At 40.6% G+C, this 18,073-nt stretch overlaps 1 protein-coding gene across 1 annotated transcript in view; it reads left to right on the top strand.

Moving 5' to 3' along the window:
• The window catches only part of LOC122771024 (voltage-dependent T-type calcium channel subunit alpha-1G-like), a 58,983-nt gene that overhangs the window by 16,858 nt on the left and 24,052 nt on the right, over positions 1 to 18,073 (top strand). Inside the window, exons 7-16 of the mRNA XM_044028307.1 lie at positions 2,276 to 2,591; positions 2,680 to 2,772; positions 3,748 to 4,324; positions 6,370 to 6,746; positions 11,859 to 12,010; positions 13,446 to 13,631; positions 13,937 to 14,054; positions 14,496 to 14,651; positions 15,371 to 15,458; positions 16,399 to 16,589. Of these exons, the coding sequence (XP_043884242.1) occupies positions 2,276 to 2,591; positions 2,680 to 2,772; positions 3,748 to 4,324; positions 6,370 to 6,746; positions 11,859 to 12,010; positions 13,446 to 13,631; positions 13,937 to 14,054; positions 14,496 to 14,651; positions 15,371 to 15,458; positions 16,399 to 16,589 (2,254 nt within the window). The remainder of the gene's footprint in view (positions 1 to 2,275; positions 2,592 to 2,679; positions 2,773 to 3,747; positions 4,325 to 6,369; positions 6,747 to 11,858; positions 12,011 to 13,445; positions 13,632 to 13,936; positions 14,055 to 14,495; positions 14,652 to 15,370; positions 15,459 to 16,398; positions 16,590 to 18,073) is intronic.

The following is an 18,073-nucleotide window of genomic DNA, read 5'->3' as shown; positions in this document are numbered from 1 at the left end:
TTTGATCACCCCGGGTTTTATTCCTGAGAGCGGATCAATGCGAATGATCGGTTGATCTCGTCTCTCCTTTAATCAGCGTATTGTGGGAGGATGTAAATGTGTGCATGGGTTTCCTGCTGGAACCTGCGGCATCAGAGATCACAGGCGATGTAAGACGGAGCAGTGAATTTCTGCCTGATGTCACTCGGGGACTCATTTCGCCTGCTGCTTCAGCACAAACTGTCAGAGTTTCCTCTGTCTCTCCTGTTTTGCTCCCACATGATCCTCCATGTCATGCTCCATCACCGTCTACTGAAGCTGTTACAACATTATTCCTGCTCCTGTTCACACACACACACACACACACGTTTGCGCTTGATTCATAGTGAGGACCTTCATACACTTGATGCATTCCCTAACCCCTTACCCTAACCTTAACCATCAAAACTAAGTGCCTAATCCTAAACCTAATTCTAACCCTAACCCTAAAACCAGGTCTTAACCCCCCAAAAAAAGGTGTGAGGAGCAGCCAAAATGTCCTCACTCTGTGTGGTTTATGCAATTTATTTTGTCCTCACAAAGTTACAAACACAACAACGCACATACTGTCCACACAGTCTGTCTTTCCATGACTTGAGAGGACATTATAGTGACCATAACTACCACTGCTACTGGACTAACCTCAACCTAACCACACAACAACAATATTTTCACCTTAAAATTGAATAATTAATGTTTTGGACACTTGCTTTTTGTCCCATAAGGAAGACGAGTCCCCATAATGTGAGCGATACCTGGACATGCACACACACACACACACACACACACACACACACCCATAATATCACATAACATCAGAGTGCATCAGCTGACATCCTGTATCATCTCCTGACCTCACGTCTGCTTGACCGTTCTTCTTCTTACATAATAATAAGTGACAGTGTTCATACTGTACGCATGAACTCAAGCAAGTAATCGCTTCTCAAAGAATGTGACGTGACGTTACGTGGCACGGATCTGTGCCGCAGGTGCACCCATGGTAAATTGCGGTGGGAATAATACACAACTCCTTATATGGACATGCTGGGTGTGTGTGTGTTTATAGGTCATATAGATATTTAGGCTTTAAAAAGTGCATTTTCTTTCGTCTTCTTATGTGTTGTTGAGTCACAGTTATGATTTATTTTATATGGCATTTTTAGCAGTGATATAAAGTAGTAATGATTGTGCAGAAGTCACAAAATGAGACGTTTTTTCTCTTCTTTTTGTTCGTAAAAAATGAGCCGAGTGAACTTTGAACTGTGACGTATTTGCAAATCTCACAAATTCAATCCGATTTTAAACATTTTGAGTACTTTTTGCTCATGTGTGTTTTCATCAGACTGCCTAGGTTGTGCTGAAAAGAAGGATATATGACACTCTATGTTGCACATTCTTATAGCCGCTAGTATATACTGTATTGAAGATGATAATAATACACTTATCTTATTACAGTAAGCTGAAAAAAAACAGCATAATAAAAGTACAATAACACATAAAACAGAAAGATAAAAGCTCGCACCATCAGAACATATAAAGGCTTTACTGTAACTGTGACAGACAAACAGAGAGATATGCACACTTGCACTGCATTTGCATTTTCTCTCTCTGCTTCATAAACAACAAAAGGACGCTGCCTAATAAGAAGTGAGATCAACTCTCCCCTGTGACCACTCTCTGTACCAAAGATGATTGATTACTTATCTCTGCACACCAACCCTCCCTCCCTGCCTCCCTCCTTTTCTCTTTTCAACCCCATTCGCCTGTGCTTCTCTCTGTTTCCACGCTTTCCTCAGAAAGCAGATATTACTGAGCCTAGAACACGTCCATGAAAGGATTCGTTCTCTTGAAACCTGTTTGCTTTTTTCTCTTTCTCTTTTTTTGTTGTTTTTCCCGCCAAGAAAACCAACAATGAAGTGATCTTACAACCAAGTATTATTTGTGTGGTCCAAGCCTGATGGAGCGTATTCCTCAGTGCCACAGTGCTCCATTGTTTTCCAACAGATATTAAAGCCACACCATTGTTCTGTGTGACATCCTCATCCATTCAAATGAACATGGTCTCATATGGTACTCACTAGTAAACCAAATGAATTAACCAAGGCTAAAAGTAGTCCCCACAAAGTGCAATACTTTCCTCTGTTTGACAAATGACTACTTAAGTGTCCAGGATCTAAAGTAGTGCTGGTTCCCTTATATTAGTTAATCATTTCCATACAAATAACATAAAATGACATGTGTTTTTGTTCTGCTGCAGGAGATATAATGTCTCCTTCCTGAGTGGCTACTATCGGCCGGATGGCACCGATGACCATCCGTTCATCTGCTCCATGGAAAGAGAGAACGGGATGCTCCGGTGCGCCGACGTGCCTCGCCGCCGCGTCGGCAGGACTCTCTGCGCGCTGGGCGCCGAGGACGCTCGTCCAGAGACGGCACTGAACGACACACGGGAGCCAGTCTCCTGCGTAAACTGGTATCAATATTACAACGAGTGTCGCGCCGGGGAAATAAACCCACACAAAGGGGCTATTAACTTTGATAACATTGGATATGCATGGATAGCAATTTTTCAGGTAAAAGGATTTGAATGCAGGGATTAATGCACAGTGATATATATATACATATACACATGATGGTGATTACTTCTGTGTTTTTATTCAGGTGATTACTCTCGAAGGCTGGGTTGACATCATGTACTATGTCATGGATGCACATTCTTTCTACAATTTCATCTATTTCATTTTTCTCATTATAGTAAGTACACACACACACACACACACACTGGTTTTGCATTCAGAGTGAGGACATTCATAGACATAATGCGTTCCCAAGCCCCTTACCTTACCCTTACCTTAACCGTCATAACTAAGTGCCTAACCCTAACCCTAAAACCAGGTCTTAATCCTCAAAAAGCCAGTTAAAAGCCAACATGTCCTCACAGAGATTAATCCACACAGTCTATTGAAGACATACACAGCATGCACCATGGGGACAGTCATAGACATGATGCATTCCCTTGCTCCTTAACTTAATCTTAACCATCACAACTAAATGCCTCACCCAAACCCTTACTTAAACCCAATTCTAACACTAACCCTAAAACCAGGTCTTAACCCCCCTAAAAGCTCCTTTAAGGGGTGATAGAATGCGAGGACCAGCCACAATGTCCTCACTTTCTTAGGTTTGTTGGTCCTCCTCACAAAGATACCTCACCCTTCCCCTTATCTGAACTTTAAGCCATTTCTAACCCCAAAAAGAAGGTGTGACAGAATGTGAGGACCAGCCAAAATGTCCTCTCTCTCTATGGTTTATAGCAGACATGTCCAAAGTCCGGCCCGCGGGCCAATCACGGCTCTCAGTCAGATGTTGTACGTGTATTATTTATCGCCCGGAAGGCCTCAGTCACTCCCATTAGGTCAGCTGGTGAGGAGTTGTGCTTTAAAATGAGAGTCTGGGGTTCAAAACCCACCTCTGACAGACAGATTCTGTCTATCATGTTATTTGACTCCAGATGTGAAAGAAAGACAGATGTGTTTTCAGTCCTGCGTGGCTTAGATTTAGTTACATTGACATTTAAAAATGATAAGAAAAAGGAATCTGTTAATAAGTGTTTTGGTCCTCACAAAGATACCCGTACAAGAACACACAAAGAGATACACACACGTACTTGAAAAGGTAAATTTTGCTCAGCTGCCATTGTGTGTGTATGTTTGTGTTTGTGTTGACCAGGTGGGCTCCTTCTTCATGATCAACCTGTGCCTGGTTGTCATAGCGACCCAGTTTTCTGAAACCAAGCAGAGGGAACACGCCTTAATGAAATCGGAACAGCACGCTCGCCAGCTCCACCAATCGGCTTCCACGCTGGCCAGCGACAGCCAACCGGGAAGCTGTTACGAGGAGATCCTCCGCTACCTGGCGCACCTCGGACGCAAGGCGTGGCGACGCGTGTCTCGCTGCTTCGCTCAGACGCGCGCGCGCTATCACTGCATGTGCGTGTGCCACAGAAACGCAAGCTCCGGTTCTGCCAGAGGGAGCGGCGGTGGGGAGATGAATGGACTTGCCCACAGGCACTCAGGCCACGCCCCCAACGACCTGTCACACCTTCATCAGCTTTATCACAACCACCAGCATCATCACCAGCATCATCCGGCTCAGTGTGAGCCTGCCGTCACTAATGGAGGGAACGGCTTTAATTATCCCTTCATATCGCCACTTATCAGTCACCTGGACACAAAAGGCCGGGACCAGAAAAGAATGGCTGCCACTGAGACGGTCAGCCGACTGCCAGAGCTGGTGCTGGAGCACGGTGAGAGCAATGGAGTGTGTGTGTGTGTGTGTGTGTGTGACACCTGTGTGAAGGCCAATTTGTAATATCTGTGTCCGTCAGTCCACCAAAGTCTGCTTTGGTCCATGAGCTAAAAGTCCTCATACTTTCACAGCATCTCCAATTGAGAAGTTAATATCTAAGAAGTTAAAATTACAGCTTGATTCTCAAACACAACTCATTATTTAAGCCTAAAGGTTGAGGTGTCTCCCGTCATTAGAGCTAAAATGTTTCCCTCTAATCAGATTCATTTGTCTGCGCCGCACGAGACACAAGGAGAGAGAGAGATCACTTGTACTCTGGATGCTGAAGATCTTTTCTCAGAATTATTGGACAATAATTGGACGAATTATTGGATTTTGAACTTACTAAAATAACAGTTGTGAGGATATTGACATGTTGATTTCCCCAAATACTATGGTTTGTGTGGCTACTTCAAACTATGTCTTACTTAAAGATAGAAAGAAAAAAAAGCGACAGACTATTCATTTCTAATGTAATGGTTTCTCCAAAAAAACTTTCAATATTTAAATGTTTTAGTCCCAAAGTCATTAGTGATTTTTTCACAGGCTATGTTTACATGGACAACAATATTCTGATATCAACCAGATTATGAAATAGTCTGGAGATCAATTTCATGCAGCCTGCCACTTAATATCAAGTTATAATGAGTGGTTTCTGTATGGCTTTTGCATCATAAATACATTTATATTGTATTGCATTATATTGTTAAAATGATTGTGTACAATAAAAATAATAAAAGCCAACAACTGAGTTAAAAACCAAAGAGAAGAAATGTGAAAAACAATAAAAATATCATCATAGACATTATTAATTTAATAATAATAAAATAATTACTGACCAAACTGGACCCTTAGTGGCCCAGAGGTCATTTGAGTTTGAGACCCCTGATCTAATAATCACATTAAAATATGGAACATATGGACTATTCAGGTCTCCCACTGTGTACATGTTTTGACATCCGTGTACTTCAGATGTCTTGATATCCATGGTTCTCAAACTGTGGTACGTGTACCACTAGGACGAAAATGAGAAATACTGTTCTACTGTATAGACCTGAGTATGTGATCGGAGTGGAGCTGAGGAATTTTGATAACAAATAAAACAAATAGCAAATAATAATAATAATAATGATAATAATAATAAATGAAACAAAAGTAATCTGTAATCTAATCCAAAATAATCTAATTCCACTATAAAAGTGTGTGAAGTATATGTGAGGAAGAGGATGAGAGTGTGAATTATCTTAAAACTGCCTCCTGCTCGACCTGTTTACACCACTGTATTTTAATGTTACTCAGTGTTAATAGAGAGCTCAGTGTTTTCTCAGGTGATACTTGGTATGAAAAGTTTGAGAACCACTGACATGTAAACACGAATATGAGCGGAATATTGCTTCAGCGACGCGTGTAGAGGCCATAATCAGATTCATTTCCTATTCAGAATAATCAGTGTAAACACACTGATTGTGTTGGGATGTGCACTGTGAGAGTCACAGCTCCAGATCAGTGTATTTTCTTTGTGGAAGAGACATTTTCCAACCACACAAACACACAGACACACAAACACACAACTAGATTGGATTTACTATATCAGTCTCCGGTGAAACATGAATTTGTTGTAATTGTGATGACAAGTACGCACTAGATTAGTGTGTGTTGTTATGTCATTGGAGCATTCCTCCTGAGCTGCTTGCTAATGAATTCCAGAGAAAACTTACTCCCACTTTACTCCACCACAGGACTCTGCACACACACACACACACACACACTGTTCTCTGTTCTAATAAAAGAATTCCCCCTCTGCACAGAAGCATCCCAACTGCACAGGAGCTTCCATGTTATTGAATTTTCCTCTCCCTGAAATGAAACGAGGGTGCTCTCCTCTTACAGAGCGCACTATATATTGACTGACACCGTGTCTACATACAGTAACGACATCACACAGGCCCCAGTATCATCTGTGTGATATTCATCTGTATCACTCAGGTCTCTGTGTCTGTGCAGGCGGCTGCGCGGGGCATCCTGCGTTACCGCTGCCCGGTGAAGTCCCAGGAGAGTCGCCGGCGTGCCCTTACTGCATCTACTACAACCAACTGAGCGACGGGGAACACGTGCACGAACAGCCTGAAGATGGGCAGCACGGGTACAACAACTCATGCCACGGCAACAGCCCGTGTCATAGTAACAGCCCGTGTCACTGTAGCAGCCCCTGCCGCGGTGACGCGCAGGTGCCTGAGCCAAAGAGAAGCCTGTTGTGGCATTGCTGGGTGGGCTTTAGGACTAAACTGGAACTCATTGTTGGCAGCAGATACTTCAGCAGAGGAATCATGATTGCCATCCTCATCAACACACTGTCCATGGGCATAGAGTATCATGAGCAGGTACGTGTGTGTGTGTGTGTGTGTGTGTGTGTGTGCACAGCTATGCAGTTTGATTGAAAATGGATGTGCTAATCACTGAATGCGGTGGAGTCAATAAGCTTGCCCTCCAATCAACACTTACACCAAAAGCATATGGTGCACACAGTGTGTGTGCGCACGTGTGTGTGTGTGTGTGTGTGTAGGTGTAGGTGTGCACTCATGTATCAGGAGATAGAGAAACTCATAAGAGCTGAAGTGTTAATTAAAGCGTGACCCTGGGACATGAGGGAGGGAGGGAGGGAGGGAGAGAGAGAGAGAGAAGCAAGTGTAAGTGAATGAAGGGGGAGGAAGGAGAGGAGGAAGAGGAGGAGGACAGATCTGACTCTGTGATTGGCTGAAAGGCAGGAATGGACTGAGGGTGGGAGACATGGGGAGATTGCATTTGGCCCATTTCCTGAACAATATGACAGATTTGAATGGCCTTAGTATATTAAATGACTAATGTTAAAGAATAAGGCCAGACCTATTTTCGTCTTTTCTTAGTGTCAGCAAATCCCCCGAAGAGACCAAAACCAACGATGAGAATATGTGAATGAATATAAAAACATATGAATGTGTCTGTTTTTTTTGTTTTTTTTTGGCGACCTCTTTGCCACAGAAATGAATTTACTTACAGATGGGAACCGTTCATTTTCAGTGGGCGGTATTCGTCTGTTTTGGGGAACGTGATCAGTTCAGTTGAAAGTCCTCCGAGGTCTGTCTTTGATCCCTGAAGGGAAGCTTTGTCTCAGGCAGATGTCATGCTCGCAGGCTGTGTTTGGTTTACAGGCACTCGTGAAAACAAAGAACCACCACGCTGCTGGACTTTATGCAAATACAAACTCAGATATTATCATTAAAAATCAGCTTTGATTCTAAACGGAGATTATCTCCTGTGAACCACAGATGGCTGTACATATGTTCTGACTCCAGGTTAGTGTTGAAGCTAACCAGGAAGTAAGAACACAGCGAGTAGCCACCACTGGTTGCTAAGAGATGTCAGTTTAAATGGAAGCCGATGAGAAAATGAGTGTAATCCTCACTTGATTTATAACATTAATGAATTTCCAGTTGCAAATCATCAACATGGGCATTGTCTACCACTTTATCCTTCACATGAGGTCACGGTGCTGACCTCGTCATGAAGCTGTGTGTCTTAGAGCGGGTCAATAAGACACAAGTGAGATTTTACACCAGCAACTTCATCATTGTTTACCTTGATCTTTAGCCTGAGTGTAGCCTTTGACCCACGTCTTCTTGCTGCAAAGGCAAGAGTGCTATCCACTACACCAACCGCGTGGCCCTGAACACAGAAAGTCAAACTGGCAATAATGGGAATAAAAGTCACTTGCCTTTTTTCGTGGAAACCCACTGGTATAAACTAAATATTATAAAACTAATAAATAATAATAAAAGATAAACTTATTATAAAATAATAAGTTGTAAACTGGTATAAACTAAATATTATAAAAATAATAAATAATAATAAATAATAAACTTATTATAAAATAATAAGTTGTAAACTGGTATAAACTAAATATTATAAAAATAATAAATAATAATAGAAAATAAACTTATTATAAAATAATAAGCTGTAAACTGGTATAAACTAAATATTATAAAACTAATAAATAATAATAAAAAATAAACTTATTATAAAATAATAAGTTGTAAACTGGTATAAACTAAATATTATAAAAATAATAAATAATAATAGAAAATAAACTTATAAAATAATAAGTTGTAAACTGGTATAAACTAAATATTATAAAACTAATAAATAATAATAAAAGATAAACTTATTATAAAATAATAAGTTGTAAACTGGTATAAACTAAATATTATAAAAATAATAAATAATAATAAATAATAAACTTATTATAAAATAATAAGTTGTAAACTGGTATAAACTAAATATTATAAAAATAATAAATAATAATAGAAAATAAACTTATAAAATAATAAGTTGTAAACTGGTATAAACTAAATATTATAAAAATAATAAATAATAATAAAAATAAACTTATTATAAAATAATAAATTGTAAACTGATATAAACTAAATATTATAAAAATAAAAAATAATAATAAAAAATAAACGTATTATCAAATAATAAGTTGTAAACTGGTATAAACTAAATATTATAAAATAATAAATAATAATAAAAAAATAAACGTATTATAAAATAATAAGTTGTAAACTGGTATAAACTAAATATTATGAAAATAATAAATAATAAAAAATAAACTTGTTATAAAATAATAAGTTGTAAACTGGTATAAAGCTGGTGTGCTGTATTTCAGTTCAGTGACTGTGTCAGACTGAGTCCTAATCTTTTTAATGAACTGATTCTAATGATTCAGTTACACTGAAAACAACTGCTTTGCTCGCCACTAGCCTGAGTGAATGTGTTGGCTCAGTGAGGCTTCTTCCCCTTCTTATTTGGATGGCTGCGGTAAGGAAACCAAAGTTTAGCGGCATATAATTTGTAATAATGCGTTAAGTTTGACATTTCTACCTTTTATTTCCTCTGGCTCTGACTAAAAACATGTCATAAATTCAAAAGTCATGATACATACTTCAAATTAAAATGAAAAAGAAAGCTGTAACATAATGTGAGAGCTTTCTTTTCCATTTCATCGTAAAATAATGAAATAATAACAATGTTTTGAGCTGTTAAAGTGGATCCCAAACAGTCTGTCTGTCGTAGGATCACACAAAAAACTCTGGGCCTGAAATTCTGAAAACTTTGTTGTAGAGTGGACCACAAAAGAAACCATTAACATTTGGAACTGATCATTTTTGTGAATATCTCAAGAAATCCTGCAATGTATAAAGTCAGGCATATATGTAGAGTGCTACAGCAAATGAATGGAGGTAACATTTGGTGCACATCCTCCTAATAATCTGGATTTTAGGTATTTGCACCTTTTAATCTCACCCTTTGAAATCAGAAAACACATCATTGGAAAATGATTAACTCATGACAAAAAATGTGTTTTTCGTTGATTAGATAATGTCAAATTCAAAATAATTGTTGAATAGCGATTGCCTTAATTACCACACTTAATGTTACATAATTAATTACATAATTGAACCCAAGACAAAAACAATATTTAATTTTATTGACTGATTTATTATCAACAATTTGGCGCTGAGCAGCAAGAAAATGGCAAGAGTTTGTATTTAATGTTTTGGTCTCTGCAGCGTCTGATAAAACTCTTTCACAGGAGGTCATTTATTAGAACTGTCACCTTGTGGAGTTTCCTCTGGTTTGGCACATTTCCTGTATCACAATGTCCAGCAGAGAGCAAGAAAATGTCCTTATGTATGCAAGGAGTGGGCAGCACAGTGGTACAGTGGGAAGCACTATTGCATGAAGGTTTTTGGTCTTTGGTTTGAAACCCACTTAGACTGGAGCTTTTCAGCCTCTTTAAACCCACTAACATCTGGCTTTTGTCTGGGATGTCAACAGGTAGAATCAAAGGTAAACGTGACATAATAATTGTGCTAATCCACTACTTTATTTTGGCGGTCTAGTTGTGGTCTGCACCGATCCATCGGTGCTTTTCCACCACAGAGTTCCAGCGCGACTCAGCTCGGCATGGCTTGACTCGACTCTTGCGTTTCCATTAGCGATAGCACCTGGTACTTTTTAGTACCTGCTCTGGAGAGGTTCCAAGCGAGCTGAGCTGATACTAAAATGTGACGCTGACGGACTGCCAGCGACCGACTGGTCAGAGAGTGTCATGAGCGCGACGTCCGACGCGGGAATCAAACCGAACAATGCCGAACGGTAGATCAGTTAAGTAAAGACTTAAAAATCCTGAAAACGTGTTCATCTCCAACATTTAGCAAGAAAAACAGAGGGGTCTGGTGTATATAGTGAATCACAACCTGTTCAGGTGTATTTCAGTTCAGTGACGATCAGACGGAGTCCTAATCGTTTGAATGAACTGATTCTAATGATTCAGTTACACTGAAAACAACTGCTTTGCTCGTCACTAGTTGTGTGTTTGAGTGTCCAATTTGCCTAATCTCCAAATCTGCATGTTTATGGACTGTGGGCGGAAACCGTAGGACCGCACACACGGGGAGAAAATGCAAACTAAATGCAGGAAGGCCCTTGTTTCGATAAGGTCCCAAACCTGCGTCTTCTTGCTGCAAAGGCAAGAGTGCTAACCACTACACCAACCGCGTGGCCCTGAACACAGAAAGTCAAACTGGGAATAATGGGAATAAAAGTCACTTGCCTTTTTTCGTGGAAACCCACTGGTATAAACTAAATATTATAAAACTAATAAATCATAATAACAAATAAACTTGTTATAAAATAATAAGTTGTAAACTGGTATAAACTAAATATTATAAAGTAATAAATAATAATAAAAAATAAACTTGTTAGAAAATAATAAGTTGTAAACTGGTATAAACTAAATATTATAAAACTAATAAATAATTATAACAAATAAACTTGTTATAAAATAATAAGTTGTAAACTGGTATAAACTAAATATTATAAAACTAATAAATAATTATAACAAATAAACTTGTTATAAAATAATAAGTTGTAAACTGGTATAAAGCTGTTGTAAACCAGGTATACGTTTCTCAAGGTACTGTGAAGGATAAGTGGTATAGATAATGGACGGAATGATGGATGGATATTTTGAAGCGTGAACAAACCTCGACAATATCATCGACAGGCATCGATGAACATGAGACCACAATTGTTTGCTGACATGAGTTTTTTCAACTCTGATGCGCTCCAAAATGTTCCCTGCAGTCGTGTTGGCTCCGGCACAGCAGAGGCTTCATTGTCTATTTTAGAAGGAAGGCTTCTAAATACTAATAATGGATGTTCTTAGTCACTCAAAGTGAAAACATTTTATGCAAATCTCGGGGTGGCTTCTGTCGTGTATGTTATTCACAGAGACCTGAACTGTTGCTTCATCTCCTAACATGCTGAGTTTACAGTGCTTCTCTCCGTCAATCTGTTTGTCTCTGTTTGTTTGTTGATTTTCCTCTGTGCCCGTCCATCTCTGCGCATCAACCTCTCCCTCTTCTCTCCCCACAAACGCTTCACCTCTTCAGCCGCAGGAGCTGACAGATATTCTGGAAATCAGTAACATGGTGTTCACAAGCCTCTTCAGTCTGGAGATGCTGCTGAAGCTCCTGGCTCTCGGGCTCTTTGGCTACATCAAGAACCCTTACAACAGCTTTGACAGCGTCATTGTCATCATCAGGTCTGACACGAGGGCAGGTGGGGGTGGGGGTGGGTTGTGGCAGGTGTGCGGGGCTATTTGTGCTTATGTTTAGTGGAAAATATGAATTTTCTCATTGAATAATTCCTTTTGTGAGTGGAAAATCCTCACAGCGCGTCAACACTGCAGTCACATCTTGCAAACTGTCACAGTGATGCTGGCTCTGACACTAAAGCGGTTGCTCTCTCAGTCCAGTGGGCCTGTATTCACTCTATTATGTAGTACTACAAGTTAAATTATGTATTTCTTTACTTCAAGGCTCTGCTTGTTTACTGCGCCAGTGCACACGGCTCTCAACTTCTTTATTGGCTGCTACTTGTAAACATTATTTCCTATTTTCAGTCACCACATGTCCCAAAAAAAAAAGGAATTTAGCCATTTCAAGAATTTCCTAGGCCCAAAGAGACCCAGGGGGCACTATGTTGACCTGGCATTGGGTTTAGGTTACATCCACACTACTCTTCTTATATGAAAATGCATACATTCTGCTCCAGAAATCACTGCTGGCTCCATTGTCACCTGAAAACTGTGACTGTGTCTTAGTCTGGACATGACTGAAAAGATGAGCTCAGATTGGATTTATGAGGATATCCGATCAGAATCTGATCTTCCTGATCGACGTTATATCTGCGTGTGTCCATGTTGACATTGTCCAGTCTCGTCTTCCACATGGATTTCTATAGTTACAGGCCGTGACCCAGAAAAACAAGTAGTCAGTGCCGGTTTCTGGTCATGTGCAGCGGCGGCGCAAACTTTCTTTCATTCAGATTTTGATTTGAATTTTTATTGTCTTGTCTTAACGTGCCTCCAATTAACTTCCACCTCCGCGTCATCGTTGATGTTCGAGTCGCACTGCGAGTGACGCAGAAGACACTTCCTGAGATTGAAGTTCAAATTGAAGCGGATCTGTAAATATCCTCCTCCGTACGTGGTTTGAGTCAGCCTTGGAATAATTGGATCTCGTGTTTTTTAGTTGTTCAGACTGCCACAAAAACCAAGCCAGATACAATCTGGATATGCTTAAACACCTGATATGGGCTGCAGTGTAAACAAGGCCACAATAACCTGCATTCACTTTCTGATTGGTTTTAGATTTCACCCCATGGTGTGTTGTTCACGGCACTCTGCAGAAGAGTGACTCAGCTTCATGTTTGCACCTGTTTTTGTTTGAAAGTACAGTTTTTAAATAAAGATTTAGTAGTGTGCATGTAACCATAGTCTGTACATCATCAGCTTTCCCCTCTCAGCTTCCTGCACCAACACAACTGTGTGTACTGCAGAACTGGCCTTTGCCTGGAAGGCTTTCTGAGAGCGATAGTAAAGCTGACTTAGACGTTTAGGTTGCTTTATTGGAAATTGAAGTTGTGTGTGTGTGTGTGTGTGTGTGTAATGGCTGTGTCACCGGTGTGTTTTTAAGTGTGTGGGAGATCGTCGGGGAGGCGGCGGGAGGCTTGTCCGTGCTGCGTACCTTCCGTCTGCTGAGGGTTTTGAAGCTGGTGCGGTTCCTTCCTGCCTTGAGGAGGCAGCTGGTGGTGCTGATGAAGACCATGGACAATGTGGCCACGTTCTCCATGTTGCTGATGCTCTTTATATTCATCTTCAGGTATGTTATATATGACATACCTTTCTCCAAAGGTGGAGCTGCACCATGAGGCCAAAATCCTTTTCCTCAACTGTAATTATTTCCTGCAAAAACGATAATCCCAGCGACTGACCTTTTCCCCACACCTTTACAGGACATATTAGCACATGCATCATCAGCCTTCACATAAACACAATTATTCACACAGACAGTATTACTGCATCTTGTTGCACAGTGTTGATATTAAATTATTGCGTAATGAAAGCAATGTATTTCTTTGTTGCTTTGTGTGTGCACGTGTGTGTGTGTGTGTGTGTGTGTCGCAGTATCTTGGGGATGCATCTGTTTGGCTGTAAATTTGGCTTGAGGCAAGACAGTGGAGACACTTTACCGGACAGGAAGAACTTCGACTCTCTGCTTTGGGCGACTGTCACAGTCTTTCAGGTTAGACAAACACACAATTACACAAATACACAAATACACAAATTCACTGCGATTATTTCATTTAGACAAATGCTCCCATTGACGGATTTGTGTTCAATTTGATTCCAGAATTAATTTGGACGAGATTCAAACTGTCACTGGCAGTAGTCCCTGATAATCTTCTCCATTATTGAATTTGCTCCATTTAATAAATGCTGACGCTCAGGTTTTATATGAAAACTCTCCCAGTGGGCAGGTAACGCTCCTCACTAGCACGGAATGAGGAGAAGAAATGAAACACACACTCCACAGGAGCTCATTTAACACTGATGAGCATCATTACTGTTCAACTGACACCAAGGCATTAAAAGGGAGATTATTATTCTGCTTAGCCTTGATCTGTAGGTTGCATTCCTGCTCCGTTTTGTGTCTTAAATGACTCGGTCCCTTTCCCATCTGCAGATCCTCACCCAGGAGGACTGGAACGCGGTGCTCTATAATGGGATGGCCTCCACCACGCCGTTGGCTGCCCTCTATTTTGTTGCCCTCATGACTTTTGGCAACTACGTCCTCTTCAACTTGCTCGTTGCCATTTTGGTCGAGGGCTTTCAAGCTGAAGTAAGGGCAAATGTACAGTTGTGTTTCGAGCTGCGTAGAGAAGGAGGTTTAGCAAACAAAGCTAATTGAGCTCTGCGGCGCTGGTGATACCAAAGCTGCTACAAGAGAATAATCCCCACCATCCTGTTTTTCCATTATCTCTTTATCCACCACTCTTTTCCCTGTGTTTTGTGATTATTTTTCCCGTTCTATCCCCTTTTACTCTCCTTATGTCTTTTTTTCTCACACACATACACACACACACTTATGCACACACACACACGAGCAGTACTCTCCAGGGTAGGGATGTGTTTGATATCGCCTGCCATTCACAGCTGGTGAGCTTTTGTTGTTTAGTTTTCATCTTTTATCTCCAACATCAGAGAACACTTGCTCTCTCTCTCTCTGTTACTTCATCACACACACACACACACAGTCAGATACCCTTTGCCAAAGCTCTCTGCCTCCATCTTTCTGGCGTGAATTTTAATTAAATTCAGTAAAGCTTTATTGGCATGACTATAGAAGATCGCTGCCAAAGCCTTGCATATAACTCAACTAGAGAGCACTGGAGATTCCCTCCACCCCTCTGCCTCCTGCTCCGTGTTTCTCCGTCCCTCCCTCATGACTCTTTTCACTTTTACAACAGTCAACAGAGAATGACTGAAGGAGTGCGATGATGAAGATGATGATGATGATGATGATTGTGAGACTGTGTGTGTGTGTGTGTGTTTTTTTAGGGGGACGCCAACAGGTCTGAGGCAGATGACGAGAGACAGTCGCTCTCTTTCGAGGATGAGGAGAAGTTGAGGGAGTTTTATGCTGCAGGTACAAACTCACCCACAATCAGCTTAAGTGTTTTTTTTTTTATGATGTTACTGTTCACATATACATATAAATATAGTCTATGCTATCATGCTGCCATCTCCAATATGGACGCCTGTCAGCCCTAAAAACATGGCTGCCAGTGGGAACACTAGTGCTAGTAGATAATAGGTGGGGAAGAAAATCCACCTTCTTAGATCTATGATATCTTTAGAATATGTTGGATACTTTCTCTTGACTGTTAGAAACATTCAAGTACATTCAAATGTGTCATTTTGTGATAAAGTCATTTGTTTGAATTGACTCTAAATGACACAAACCAAACGAGACAGCTGTAGTTGAGCAGGTCCTGAGTCCACGTGAGCTAAAAATGCAGACTTTCTCAGTGGACTTTGTCTGACTGCAGAATCTATTCTTCAGATTCTACAGATTTATGCCGGCATATATTATTATTTTCCTTTTTTTCTCGCTGGCAGCCATGATTTCAGTTAGAAGGAGCATCTGTGTCTCAGGCTGGCAACTGCAGCGTCATTGCACCTAAAACAATTGTTAGATACGTTTCATTCAATTTAAACTAAATTATATTCGACTGACTATTAGGGCCAAACTGAAGAAAAAACTTTTTTTTTTTTAAATCTCTTGAGAATAAAGTCATAGTTATGATTCAAGCAAAATCTTAGATGATCAGCTGCAACCTGTGTTGTATTTCGTGGTAACATTTTGATTGGGGCTTCACAGATAAAGAAATACTTAATTTTTTTGTCACATCAGCACCACATTATCTTTAGCATCTGGAAGAAACTGAGTCTGTTTGGAAGAAAGAATCACACAGACTCACTGGTTACATCTTCTTTCTGTTACTGTTTAATAATAAATATATCCTAAAATTACGCCTTTATTCTCGTAATATTTTGACTTCTTTAATATTAATATAACAACACAGAGCTGAAGATCCAGAATATGATGCTGAGCCCGAATGGTCTTCTGAACCCAAAAGCCTCCATGCCCCACCTTCCTCCTCCACCTCTGCCGGTCATCACACACACCGCGGCCACGCCCACCATAAACTCCGCCCAGTCGCGGCGAGCGAGCGGCGCTTCCGTGGACGTCAGCTGCCTCGAGCAAAGATCGGCGGTGAGTCTCTGACACGTGTTTGTTTTATCTGTATCATCACCACATGAAGCATCAGTTACTGAAGCCGAGTTACTGAGGCAGAACATAAAGGACATAAATCGAGGCGGGCCGCACAGTTGGTGTAGTGGTTAGCGCTCTTGCCTTTGCAGCAAGAAGACCCGGGTTTGAAAATGGAGTTTGCGTGGTGTGTGCCTGGGTTTCCTCCCTCTGAATTGACCGTAGGTGCGAGAGTGAGAATGGTTGTATGTCTCTATGTGCGGCCCTGCGATGGACTGGCCAAACCTGTCCAGGGATTGGCACGGTACCATCCCTTGGAGGATAAAGTGCTAGAAAATGGATGGATGGATAAATCAAGGCTGAGCTGAGCTACAGTTAGTCCACTTGACTGAGTGCATATCATTTATCAAGGCTGAGGCCACAAAGACCGGAGGGAAAAAACACACTGTGCACACATGACTTCTGTAGTGAACAGCTCTGACCATAACTGACAGAAAAGCCCTTAGCACCACCTCGGCTGAAAGATGTGAATCTTGTTAGTTTGTTGTTATTGATCGCTTATTGTTGTTGGACTCATTTTGATGTCGCTGTAGATTAATCTGTGATTGATGGATGTTTTTGAGAAGGGTTGAATACTGCAGACACGGCCACGTTCAACATGTTTTATCTCATCTTAAAATCTGGCCAAAACTATAACAATATAGTGATCTTAAGTTTTAATAACGTGAGGGGAGACAATGTATCAGACATTCAGACTTTTCTGATGCTTTTAAAGTATATTTTCACGTCATCATTGTCTTAGCTGGTGGTGCACTGCTCCCACCAGTTGTTCTGGGCTCAACCCAGTAAAGAAATCCACCTTCTTAAATCTATGATATCTTTAGAATATGTTGGTTTTTTTGACTGGAAACTGAGGTTTGTGTTGCTCACTCCTTGCACCAAAGTCCATAGAGAAAATCGGCATTTCTACATCACTGCACACAGGAGTTGTTCATCTACTGCTGCCTCCATCAGTGTATTAAAATGTGTCATTTTGTGTTATTGTGTTTTTAATCATTTGTTTGAATTGACCTAAAAGATGCAAACCTACCCAACGAGACAGCAGTAGTTGAGCAGGTGCTGTGTCCACGTGAGCTAAAAATGCAGATTTTCTCAGTGGGCTGTGGTTGGGGAGGGTGATTGCTTTACAGACTGCAGACTCTATTCTTCAGATATTACAGATTTATGCAGGCATAACTTCATAACTTAAGGGGGAGCTGAGACATTTTATCAGACATTCAGACGTTTTTGTCATTAAATACTTTCAGAGTATATTTTCAAGCCATCATTGTATCGGCTATGCACCGCTTCCACAATTGCAGCATCTTTCTGCCATATATCGTGACTGCAATTTGATTTGTAATGCATACATATTTTTTTGGAGTGATTCATCTTTTGGTTATTTTCTTGCACAATTAGTTTTGTTTCCCCCATAAAAAGCAGTCACT

The sequence above is a fragment of the Solea senegalensis genome, linkage group LG6, assembly GCF_019176455.1.
Source record: "Solea senegalensis isolate Sse05_10M linkage group LG6, IFAPA_SoseM_1, whole genome shotgun sequence".
Classification (NCBI taxonomy): Eukaryota; Metazoa; Chordata; class Actinopteri; order Pleuronectiformes; family Soleidae; genus Solea; species Solea senegalensis.
Note: the sequence above shows the minus strand (reverse complement) of the source record. Positions and strands in the feature narration are given on the sequence as shown.